This window comes from Grampus griseus, assembly GCF_964374135.1.
Source record: "Grampus griseus genome assembly, chromosome: 10".
In the NCBI taxonomy this organism is placed as follows: Eukaryota; Metazoa; Chordata; class Mammalia; order Artiodactyla; family Delphinidae; genus Grampus; species Grampus griseus.
Window position 1 is genome coordinate 83,329,799 of NC_139004.1, and position 13,117 is coordinate 83,342,915.

A 13,117-nucleotide genomic window follows, 5' to 3' on the forward strand; every position below is an offset into this window, starting at 1 on the left:
TTGTAGAGCTAAATAAATATGTGTGGAATAAATGAATATCCCTTCATTTCCAGCTCCTGATCCCCCCCCCCTTTTTTTTTTTTTTTTTTTTTTGCGATACGCGGCCCTCTCACTGTTGTGGCCTCTCCCGTTGCGGAGCACAGGCTCTGGACGCGCAGGCTCAGCGGCCATGGCTCACGGGCCCAGCCGCTCCGTGGCATGCGCGATCTTCCTGGACCGGGGCACGAACCCGCGTCCCCTGCATTGGCAGGTGGACTCTCAACCTCTGCACCACCAAGGTAAGCCCCTGATCCACTTTTGAGTTTTCTGCCTATTTCTACTGTTAAGGTCTCATCGGCAAGTGAGGGACTCCTCGGCTTCTTAATGGCCAATTCCAACCAGCTGTGTTGCTGCTTATCCTTCTGGAATCTATCAGACCATTGGAACCCTTCTGCTAAAGCACGCCACCGTGACCTTAAAACCTCGATGAAAGACGTTTCCACCTTTTTCATCACAAGCAGAATTGAGCCTGTGTCATTATGCTCTGTCGGCAAGTTTCTCCCCATTTCTATTCCTGCTCTGAAATAATCTCAGTTCCGTTCTGCCCCCGTCAGAAGGGACCAGCCTTGTGAGAGGAAATCTCACCCGACACTTGGGGCTGTAACCAGGGAACCAAATATTTCCCCCTGCGGCCCTGCCTCGGTGTTGTTTCTTACATGTGCTCTCATAGAGCAGCATTCCTGAAGGTTGGGGGTGGTGGTGGTGTGCTCCTTTAAAGAAGGATGGCTGCCTCTCGTAAGAGTGGCGTGGGTGGTGGATTATGCAAAGTCATTGGAAAGTCATCAATTTCCAGAATTTCTAGTGCTTTTCTGATCACACTTGCTCTTGTCAGGGGGGGTAAATCAGGTTGGAGCCGCCCACTCAGCTACTTGGTTCAGGGCAGTGCTTAGGCGCAGCCCCTCACAAGTCCAGTGGGCATGATGCCTGTTCCTGGTGCTGCCTCGAACTAGCTGGACACTTCAGGGAAGCCACTTACCTTCTTTGAGTAGCTGCTGTAAAATGGGGATAATTTTGCCTAAGTGCAATATAAGCGTCCCATAAGAAGCAGCCCTTACTACCTTTTAAAGTATAGTATATTATTTAAGAAGTGTAATGGTCAAGACCATAGGTTCTGGTGTTAGTCAGACTTGGGTTTAAATCCCAGCTCTCCTCTGTAGCACCTGTTGGTCTTACACAGATACTTCACTTCTCTTGAGCCTTGGTTTCCTCACCTGAAAACAGGGATAATAATAGCACCCCCCTGCCCAGGGCTGGGAGGGTCACATGAGATAATATACATAAAATGCTTAGCAGAGTGTACACTTTACAAATGGTAATAACATGTAATATTATTATACTTTTCACTAATAAAAACCAGGTAATTGCTACAGGCCCCTTCAGTGTGGGTGTTCTCAAAGGCCATGTTCAGGTACTGAGCAGGTGGTGGGCAGGTTCTTTTCTGTCCCTGAACTCTACAGAAGAGAAGGAAGCAAGAAGCTCCGGCCATGTATAAACTTGTTCTGAACGTTTCAATTAGTAATAATATCACCTTGGCTGTCTGGAGTGCTTTAAACTTTCAAAGTGCCTTGGCCTCTATTTCTCCTTTGAAACTTTACAGCAAGTTTTGATGTGGCAGAAGTGTCATATCCCTATTTTTCTCTGTTAATTCATATCCTTTTCATACTTCAATTGAAGTATATTTGATTTATAATATTATGTTAGTTTCAGATGCATGGCACAGTGAGTCATTATTTTTGCAGATTATCCTCCATTTGTCATATCCATATTTTACAGATGAGGCCATGAAGGCTCAAAGAAGGGAAGTGACTTGTCTGTGGTCACACAGCTAGACAGAGCCAGATGTAGAGTTCCTTCTTTGTACTGCCCCACACCATCTCCTGGCCCTTATAAGAGTATTCACGAAAAAAGTAAAGTTAAAAGAAAAAACAAAACTAAAATATAAGCCAGCTCCTGCCTGCAATGCTTCCTCCTGTGCATTTTACAGTGGTAAGGCTCCCAGGACATTCAATTAGAATTGTAAGAGAGGATGCAGTGCTCCCAACCCAGGGGTGCTCTGGGGAATCTGCAGTGCTCCATCAGCAGGGTCCTGCTGCCTTGAGCAGTCACCTTGTCAGTCCCTGAAGCTTTTTTTTTTTTTTTTCGGTACATGGGCCTCTCACTGTTGTGGCCTCTCGCGTTGCGGAGCACAGGTTCCGGACGCGCAGGCTCAGCGGCCATGGCTCACGGGCCCAGCCGCTCCGCGGCATGTGGGATCTTCCCGGACCGGGGCACGAACCCGTGTCCCCTGCATCAGCAGGCGGACTCTGAACCACTGCGCCACCAGGGAAGCCCCTGAAGCCTTTTATTAGACTGAAATCAGTGAAGAGAAAAGCACTTTTAAAGAATTGGAGAATTTTACAATAGCCCTGCAGATAAAAGTCTGAGGGGAATGATGAGGAGTCAGACTTGGGAAGATCTGGAAAAAGAACATTCCAGACAGAGGCCCAAGAAGTGCAAAGGCCCTGTGGCAGGAATAGGCTTCATTTGTCACACAACTTTTTTTTTCATGATTACACTCTTAAGGAGCTTCTCTGGACATTTATTTTTCCCCTTATGCCCTCCTCCCTCATGAAATTTTAATATCACAGATATATTGTATATCTATTGGGTAGAGTTGAGCTTTTGAAGTCCACAAACTACTGTAATATCAGAGGTTTTAATGTTTGCCCCCAAGAACCAATTTTCATCCTCCTTGGAGAAAAGCTGTCCCACTGAGAATGCGCAGTTTAAGAAAAAAGTAGCAGCAAACGTGGCTGGAGCTTGGCACCAAAAGGGAGACTACAGTAGACAAGGTCAGGGGATCAATGAGGGGCTCATGAGTGGTCCTCAAAGTGTGGTTCCTGGACTCACAGTGTCACTATTAACTGCAGCTCGCTAGGAATGTGGAGTGGCGACCAACCATCTGTGTTTTAGCAAGCCGTCCAGGTCACTCTGCTGCATGCTGAAGTCTGAAAACCCCTAGGCTATATCAGGAGTTAGGAGTATGGGTCCTATTGCAAAGGCAGTGGGAGGCCATTGGAGGCTTTTAGGCAAGGGGGAAACAAGATCGGGGGACATTTGTAAAGGATAACTCTGGTTCCTATCAGGAGATGAGACTGGGAGTGGGGTGGCAAAAATCAAAGAGAGAGAGAGAGAATGACAAGACTGTTGCATTGGTCCTCATCCATAAAATGGACATACACATATGACCAACTTTATCAGCTTGTTGTGAGGGTTAAATGAGTGAGTACTTGTCAAGAACTTGGCACAGTGCTTGGCACTGAGTGACTATTACTTATAAAAAATACCAAAACTATTCTGTTTTACTCTTAATTCTCTCTTCCAAACTCCTACTGGTTAATATCCAGATTCCCCCACTCCCTTCAGATCCCTCTATTTTTGCCCGTGTTACCAATTTAGCTGGCGGGCGGGTAACATATCTCTGTGGGCTGGTAAATCTGTAACATGTTTACAAGGCTACTCCAGGTCATGGTGAAGGTCCACAGTGTTCTATTCAGTTTCCTTTCTTTTTCATTTTTCCTATGAGATTTAATGTTGGCCTAGAAAATGAAACTTCACGTAAAATCTGAGTTTTAGAATCACTTCTATCATTAACTTTGGACAGTTTTTGCATCTGTAAAACAGGAAGTGAGATCCGCAGGGTTAAGCACGCACTTTGGCATCAGGCAACCCAGGATGCAAGACCTGACTCTGACAATTAGCTGGTGGGACTCTGGGCCCGTCACTTAACCCCTGTAAATCGGTTTCTTTATCTGAAAAATATCAATAGTAACAGTGTCTAACTCATGGAGTTGGGGCTGAAACATTAGAACAGGTAGAAAGAGCCCAACACAGCACCTGTCATTCTGTTAGCCACGATGAATGATGATGACAGTTGGACCTGCTACAGGCGCAGTGTGGCTACATGGACCACTAAGAAAAATGTAATTCTGTAGCTCCCAGAAAAGGCAGAAAACGTATGGGCCTGGAAAAGACATCAGTGGGACAGACTGATGACACAGATAAAACATCCTCGAGCAGGATGCTTTGTGCATACACAAAGGTAAATGGATCTGGAATAATCTAGCCAGATCAGGAGAACTTCCCTCCATGTGTCCATCTCACAGGAATGGGAGGTTCCCGAGAGGGTCTTCTTGACCGAGGGGGTCTAGCTTTGGAGCTGACCCGATTCAGTTGGAAGAAAAGCTTCCATCACCCATGCGGCCCACCTCGTCCTGCACCGCCTGCTCCCTGCCCACCCTTCCCCTGGTCTTGCACTCCTTTCCCTTTTGCTCTCTGGGCTCCAGCCACACTGGTCTTCTTCTAGTTCTTCTTCGTATGATCTTCTTCCCACCTCAAAGCATGAGGGCATTTGGAAAGTGCCTGGCTAAACCAATTTACCCTTAAAAACACAGATTAAAAGTGAGTCTCTCATAGAAGCCATTGTGTAGTGGTTAGGAGTGAAGACTCCGAACTCAGATCACCCAGAGTTCAAATCCTGACTTAGACGGTTTGCTAGTGGCACCACGTGGCCAAATGACCTCATCTCTTTGTTACTCTGTTACCTGATCTGCATAATGGAAACAGTACTGGTGCCTTGCTACGAGCTTTGAATAAGCTGATGCAGAGTGTGTGGAATAGCCATGGGCTCCATCACTCTTACTCTGAGTGTTACGTGTTCTTTTAGCTCTCTAAACTGCTCTTCCGCAGCACTTCACACAACTGTAATTAAAGAATGATGTACTTTGTTATATAATATCTGCCTCCAGGGACCCTATCTGTCTTCTTAATCCCTGGACCCCCGAGCTTATAGCTGGCACCTTGCAAAAGCAGCTGCTCAATAAATGTCTATTGGATGAAAAAATGGAGTTGCTTATTCATTTTTTAAAAACTGAGACCACAACGGAGACTTCTTGTTTCATATAAAACATTTAAAAGCTATCACGAGTTGATGCGTAGTTTCCTTTAAAAACAAGGAAAAAGGAATAATGCAAAGTAAGAGCTGTGGCATGTTGGACCTCAGCCCTTGTTCTAATGAAGAGGGGTGCCTGCACTTGAGGGGAGCGCTTGGTGACGTGCGTGGTTACTACGAACAAGCTCCCAGTGCTGCAACTGAAATATAGTGGTTACTGCGAAACCTCTGCAGATTTTCAGGTGACTCCCTAAAGCCAGGTGACTGTTCTAATGGTGAACAGAGCAATTACTTACAGGTCCCACTAGAGTCACCTTACTCTCAACACAAGGCCAAGTACCAAGAGGGTGCCTGCCTCACCCACACCCCCATTGTTGGTAGAGGTATAACTCCTCTCCGACGAGCAGTATAAACAGCTACGGAGGAGAAGGTGGCAGGACTTGCTCTTACGTTCTAAATACCTTCTATGGAGCCCGTGTCAGTTCCAGGATCACACACTTCTAGAGGGTTCAAATAAGGTTAAGTGCTAAGGAGTTCCAAAAAGCTCATTTCTCGGTGTCACGCACAGAGGCCAGCTAGTTTCTCACCATTTCTCTGAAAGATACATACATTTATTCCATTTCCTCAGCTGGGATACAGGAGCTCTTACAAGTCTATTAGTGCTGGTAGAGGAGTTTGCAAATACCTTCCTCCAAAGTATAAACAAAATGTGCGTGTGAGAATCTTTCCAGGAAGACTTTCTATAACTTCTGTCAGATTTATATTCTGGGTCCACGTCCTTAAAATGGTTTAGAGGGCTTCCCTGATGGCGCAATGGTTGGGAGTCTGCCTGCCGATGCAGGGGGCACGGGTTCGTGCCCTGGTCCGGGAGAATCCCACATGCCGCGGAGCGGCTGGGCCCGTGAGCCATGGCCACTAAGCCTGCGCGTCCTAAGCCTGCGCTCCGCAACGGGAGAGGCCACAGCAGTGAGAGGCCCGCGTACCGCAAAAAAAAAAAAAAAGTTTAGAACTAGATCCTTAAAATGATAAACACTTGGCCTCAAACCCAAGACGGAAGTCTGCAAGAGACATACTGCAGTTGATTACTTATTTGTGAACTTGTGCCCAGTGAAATACAGACAAATGTCTGCAGGGTCAAGAGATCTCATGTGTCCAAAAGGACGGAAGGCTGATGGATACCCTGACAGTGACAAGATGTGGGGTAATGAATAACTGATTCACATTGATGCTATCATGAGCATGAAGGGCCCTGAAAAAAATTACCCATTCATTACTTTGAATACTCAGTCTTCTGGTGGTGTTTACATATTTTCATATGTATGTACCCTTGTTTTTATTTGCTGTACTTGGGATAGACGTATAATAATGTTACTTAATAATATTAATTGCCCAGGCTTCCCTCGTGGCGCAGTGGTTAAGAATCCGCCTGCCAACGCAGGGGTCACAGGTTCGCGCCCTGGTCTGGGAAGATCCCACATGCCGCGGAGCAACTAAGCCCGTGTGCCACAACTACTGAGCCTGCGCTCTACAGCCCGTGAGCCACAACGACTGAGCCTGCGCTCTAGAGCCTGCAAGCCACAACTACTGAAGCCCACGTGCCTAGAGCCCGTGCTCCGCAGGAAGAGAAGCCACTGCAATGAGAAGCCCACGCACCACAGCTAGAGAAAGCCCGCACACAGCAACAAAGACCCAACGCAGCCAAAAATAAACTAATTAATTTTAAAAATATATATTAATTGCCATTTACTATGTGCGTCTTCAGTGCCAGAGGCCAGCTCTAATCCCCTCAACAATGTAATAAGGTCATTTCAACTGTGCCTGTCATAAGGCCAGAGGGGGTCACTCAGTTCATAAGTGGCCAAGCAAGATTTATGTGCTAAGACTCCTGCCACTTCCTCTCCCCCTTTCATTTGGATAGAGCCTACCAAAAACAGAACCTTTACCAGTGGACTCCTGAATGCTTTACAGTGTCACTGTTCGCTGGAATTGACACTGTTCCATTTCTACCTAAGAACACCCGTCAGTTTAATCCTTTGACCTCAAATCATATTCATGACATTCCACTACTCACAGCCATTTTATGTCAACAGCTTTTCCACTCCCCAAGAGTGAACAGTAGATGAACTAAAAGTCAAGCTTGGAAGAGCTACTGAGACTCACTGGAGAGTTCCAGTTTGCACTCCCCCACTGGACGGAGCTTCATATAGTGGCTGCATCTCATTCACCTTTGTAAGCCTGAGCCTGGCACACCGGGTGGCACAAGACACACCCAGGAAGTATGTGTTGACTTCTAAGGAATTTGGAATCCAAGGAGCAGTGTCAAATTTCAATACAAGAGGTGTATCCATGACCCACAAAGTCTGGATTTCTTCCTGGATAGCATCTCCATGTCTGATTTCAGTTTGCAGTTTGGGGAATTTCTCCATTTCCAACTTTGCCTTCTTCCCATTGCTGCTACTCACAGGCTGTCCCTGGCTCTACAGGCATCTGAGTCATATAGTCCATGCCCTGAATCCCTTTTTGTGAAAAGGAAAATATCAGTGGAAAGGAAGAAAGAGGGGAGAGAAGAAGGAAAAGGGGAGGAAAAGAGGAAAGAAGAGAGGGAGCGGGTGGCTAGCAGAGAGGGAGAGACAGCTGCAACTGATCTGTAAAGAACCTGTAGTGACTTCAATTAAAGTTAGAGCATTTTGAAACTGAAAAGGGGCCTCAGCACGAGACTAACTTCTTCACCCACAAATGTGGGTTCGGAGGCCTGGATAGGAAAAATCAGCTCTCCAAGGCCATAGAGCTTATCAGTAAGGGGCAGACTTAGACCCGGAATCCAGTTCTCTCTCTCACACTGCTCTTCAGATAAAGATTTCCTATTGTGGAAGGTCAGCTTCTGGACTAACCTCATTCCTGACTGGAAAAACTGAATATAAATACCTCTAATAGAAAGGGTGGTATACAGTCAACTCTTGAAAAAACGGGTACAAACTCTGCTGACTTGTTCATTCTAACTTGCAAGGATAGAAGAAAACCAAAAGAGGAAATAAACCAAGACAAGAGGACAGAAGTGAACATGTACTTTACAGCCCTACCTACAATGGCTTCTTTAAGGAAAAAAAACACATCTAAAATAAACAGAGAATGTGCCCAATATCACCCTTTGCTTTCACTGCTTTTATTGGAAGGATAAACTGTTTGCCTAAACTTGGCAGATTATACTAACATATGTTAATGTATATTTTACCTGTACTCAGCTTTATCTTTCCAGTTTAGAAAAAGTCTTCCATTTAAAAATTTTCATAATTTTCCAGCATTAAGCAGGAAAAAGTCTTAACTGGAGCTTCATGGAATTCAGATCAGGGACAAACAAATGTGTCTCATACTTGAATTATGATGTTGGAACAGGCCTCTACAAAGAGCTAACTAAATATATTCAGGTTCTGACAATATTTTCAAAGCAAAGAGAAAGTGTTTTAGTACGTTTTTACCAAGTACTACAGCTTGTTATGACTAGTGACAAGGCTGCTGGTTCTTTTTCTCGGGGTCCTTCGTGTACCTGCCCACTGGTTTCTGCCAGCAGTTGGAAGCAGTCCATAATAAGAAGCAGAGCCTCCTTTGGGATACAACTTCCACCTTTCTATTCCAAGACAGAAATGAGTGCATGAGAAGAAACTCATGCTGCATGAACCGCAGAGATGCTGGAAATTAGACAAAGCCATCAGCTGGTCCTAGAGACAGCATTGTAGTGGACACAGCACAGACTCAGGACCCAGGAGAGAGGACTCTAGCCTGTGCCCTGCCCCTAATGGGATAGGAGAGCTTAGGAAAATTCCTCCACTACTCTGGATTTTCATCTACTCACTAACAGCATAAGGGGACTGGATGACTCCAAAGTGACTTAAAAGGTTTTTTCCAGCTCAAATATTCCACGGCATGAATATATTTAACAATTCTATTCAGGACTTCCCTGGTGGCACAGTGGTTAAGAATCCGCCTGCCAATATAGGGGACACGGGTTCGAGCCCTGGTCCGGGAAGATCCCACATGCCACAGAGCAGCTAAGCCCGTGTGCCACAAGTACTGAGCCTGTGCTTTAGAGCCCGCGAGCCACAACTACTGAGCCTGCGAGCCACAACTACTGAAGCCCGCGCGCCTGGAGCCCGCGCTCCACAACAAGAGAAGCCACCGCAATGAGAAGCCCGCGTACCTCAACGAAGGGTAGCCCCTGGTCGCCGCAACTAGAGAAAGCCCGTGTGCAGCCATGAAGACCCAATGCAGCCAAAAATAAAAGTTAATTAATTTTAAAAAATTCTACTCAAATAGTGTTATTAATCCACCACTCATCCCCCACCCTCCGCATAGTTATTGAGCACTCTCTCCATGGTGGCGGGGGGCGGTATACTTGACCATAAGAACCTCCTTTCCAGTAGTTACCACTTTTCCATGTACTACAAATGAAGGATGAAAATAAATGATGCACTGGAACACAGAGAATGTGCCCTGGAGTGGAATTTGGTATGTCTGGGAATATCTTAGATCCTCTGCTAAGAGATGTACTTTTTGATTCCTGAAGGGGCTGCATTACAGAATGGTCTTACTTCTAGCGGGGTTCTATGGCCTGAGTCTAAGAATAGGATCATCTAACACGAGGCTCTGGGTGACCATAATGCCGCTCTGAGAATCCAGGTCAAAGGGCTGCATTTTGGATACGATCACGTTCCTTTCTACTCCTTCAGATCATTAGATACCTTTAGACAGGACTGATTTAGAAACAATCGATTCATTTCTAAGGACATGCTATTGTGTTAGATCATGACAAGAGGGTCCGATCCCAGACCCTATTGTGATATGTTTGTTTCCCTGACGTTTCTCTTCTCTACCTAATCCTGCCCACTTCCTCCACAGACTTCCTCCTATACCCAAGAGCTTTGCAGCCTCCTGGATGAGACAATTTCCTTTGTTTTCTGAAGTCTACCCAGCTTTTCCTCCCCTCCTCCATCTCCAACATCTACCCATGAGGGGAAAAAAATGGACACATAGAATTGGACATTATGAGTTTAGCATAACCACATCAGAAGGGAGAAAGAAAAAAAAAGCTTCCCTTTTAATTAGATTGTAGGACTTCCTTTGACAAATCATAAAGGTTTTATGAATTAATTGATAGCCATCCCCAAAGATGGCATTTCTGAGGTCTCTACCTTGAGCCATTGAATTCTGGTCACATAAAGTCCTCATAAACTAGACTGAGGGACGGAATTCAATTTCCCTGCTTCTGTCTCGAGGCAAGACAGGGACGTACATTAAAAGGTCCTTTTAGAAAAGTTACTAATGAGTTCTAGTCCCCCACAGGATCTTTCCTGCCAAATGCTCACAGAAATAGAGATGGCTCCAAAACCACTGTGCTGACGAGATGATTAACAACTGCAAATCGCAAAGCATTTTCATGCTGCTTACTGACACCGTTCCTGCCCTTGCCCTGTCCTTTCCACATCCATAAAAGGGCTCAAGTCTTTAAAATTAAAAAAAAAAGAAAAGAAAGAGAATGGTAGTGGGATGGCATTAGGGGGAAGCGGTGAGGTGGAATTATACACCGCAACAAGAATTACCAAAGTTCTGAAATAAAAAAACAAGAAATGAGCCTTTTAGGACTTTTAGGGGAACAGAGATAACAGTTCAAACAATGACAGGAAAACCCTCCGAAAGATGAGCGTTAAGGACGATCTTCACTGTGGTATCAAACTGGAGGAGATTCAACTCTTTTGGAGAAGGAATAACTCTTTGAAAAGACAAACATTTCTTGGAGTTTCCTTTTTTGCAAGTTGGGTTCTGAAATATTAGTACGTAAGTTCGTCCACCCCACGTATAACATTAAAATCTGCCCTCAATTCACTAAGAAATGCCAAGAAGAGCTCAAGAAGCACCATTATAGTGTCTGTAGTCAAAAAATTATACGAGAAATTGTTCTTACCTCCGAACCATGGTCTCGGCTCATTTAAAGGGACCGGAGAGAACGGGCAGGACAAAGGACACATATATTAAGCACTTGTGATGTGTGTGTGTGTGTGTTTTCTCCAAATATAAGCTGGTGGAAGTAGGGACCTAAAAACCCCGACGCCTTCCGCTGCCATATAATCACAAGGAAATGACCTTACCGTTTGTTGCTTTGATTAGAAACAAAAGGCTTTCAACATGAGTCAGGAGAGCACTGGGAGAAAAAAAAACCAACAACCCAAAATTTCTGCTATTTTTTTTTTTTGCCACCTAAAGCTTTCCTTCATAACATGTTTAAAACATATGATGAAATGTTGTTTACTGATAATGCATGATCTGCACTGGATAATAATTCAGAGATGGGCTATGCCATCTAAGAATCCAAACTTCAAGTTTGGCTCTTCAATCTTTACACATTCTGAATTTAATGAATACAAACAGAAATGACACTTAACTGTGCCACCCACAGCCATTTTACACCAATAGCTTTTACACTGAGAAGGAAACTCAGAATTCCACGGGACAAACTTCATAAGATCAGTCAGCATCAGTGATGCCAGCCACAAACAGAAAATCCTGGTAAGATGCCTTTGGTCTCGAGAAAGGATTTATTTCATCATTTGCATTTAACTAAATCATTACTACTGAAATTGCTCAATGGATAGGGAATAATCAAAATCCATTATACTTCAAAGTAAAGCAGAGAGAAAAATATATAAAATCCAGCAAAAATAATAAAACCACTTATTAGTTTTAGAATGGCTAAGTAAGAGCCTGTGACATGGTACCATGTTTTTCCCACCTGAAAAAACAATCTTCTGGATTTTTGTGCAAGTGAGTGGTATGGTTAAGAACATGTGTTCTAGAGCCAGACAAACCTGGCATTTTGTAGCTGTATGTTCTTGGGAAAGTTACTTGACCTCTCTGAGAATCCATTGCCTCCTTAGTATATAGGGATAAAAATCCCTATCTTATTAGGGGTGTTGGAGGAATTAAATGAGATCGTGCATACAAAGCACAAAGAATGTGCCTGGCAGACAGACATATATCATGTATTTAAATAAAAGGTGAGGTGCCCTCCCCCTACCAAAATCCCTTATCTCTCAAAAGTGAGAGAGTAGCTTTATCTTCAAGTCCTTTCAAAGACTCCAGTTCCTTTGAACTACAACATACTGTCGGGGGAAGACACAATACTTTGAAACAGCCTCATTCAATAACAAGTTTGTATGCTTATAAAGATTACTTGATGAAATCAGTAGAAAAGGTGGCAAAGAAGTTAATACAGATCAGGTAGTTATTATAGGCATGTGACTTCACAAGTGGAGGGGCTGAATGTCAAAGCAAACAAGTTACTTAAATATTACTTTAGTTTTTGTAATTTTTATTTATTTATTTGGTTGCACCGGGTCTTAGTTGCGGCACATGGGCTCCTTAGTTGCAGCAAGCGGGCTCCTTATTTGTGGCACTCGGGCTCCTTAGTTGTGGCATGCGAGCTCTTAGTTGCAGCACGCATGGGGGATCTAGTTCCCCGACCAGGGATAAAACCTGGGCCCTCTGCATTGGGAATGCAGAGTCTTAACACCTGCGCCACCAGGGAAGTTCCAAACATTACTTTAAAAGGCCACACGATAGGTGGTTATGCTGGAAGACCATACGTATACACCTCTAGGATGAATGAAAAAGGGGGGAAAAAAAGTCATGCAATAATACTCCCAGTGAAGTATCATATATGGAGATTGAAAAGTGCTGTACTATTTACAAGAGCCAAACTAAATGTCCATGGACATATGAATGGATAAAGATGTGGTACATATATAAAATGCAATATTACTCAGCCGTAAAAAAGAATGAAATAATGCCACTTGCAGCTACATGGATGGACCAAGAGATTATTATACTGAGCAAAGTAAGTCAGAAAGAGAAAGACAAATATCATATGATATCACTTATATGTGGAATTTAAAATATGACACAAATGAACTTATCTACGAAATAGAAACAGACTCACAGACATAGAGAACACACTTGTGGTTGCCAAGGTTGGGGGGGGGATTGGGAAGGATGGATTGGGAGTTTGGGATTAGCAGATGCAAACTATTATATACGGAATGGATAAACAACCCAAGGTCCTATTGTATAGCACAGGGAACTATATTCAATATCCTGTAA

The 13,117-nt window shown here is 44.2% G+C and overlaps 1 protein-coding gene across 3 annotated transcripts in view; it reads right to left on the reverse strand.

The window, feature by feature from the left end:
- Positions 1-13,117, reverse strand: part of FRMD4B (FERM domain containing 4B) — a 234,114-nt gene that overhangs the window by 144,297 nt on the left and 76,700 nt on the right. For 2 of the 3 annotated variants that reach the window (XM_082664659.1, XM_082664660.1), the window contains exon 1: positions 10,926-10,985. The exons of the other annotated variant lie outside the window; for it this stretch is intronic. In XM_082664659.1, the coding sequence (XP_082520785.1) occupies positions 10,926-10,949 (24 nt within the window). In that variant the 5' untranslated portion in view covers positions 10,950-10,985. Of the gene's footprint in view, positions 1-10,925; positions 10,986-13,117 lie in introns of those variants that run through there. 3 annotated transcript variants of the gene reach the window in all.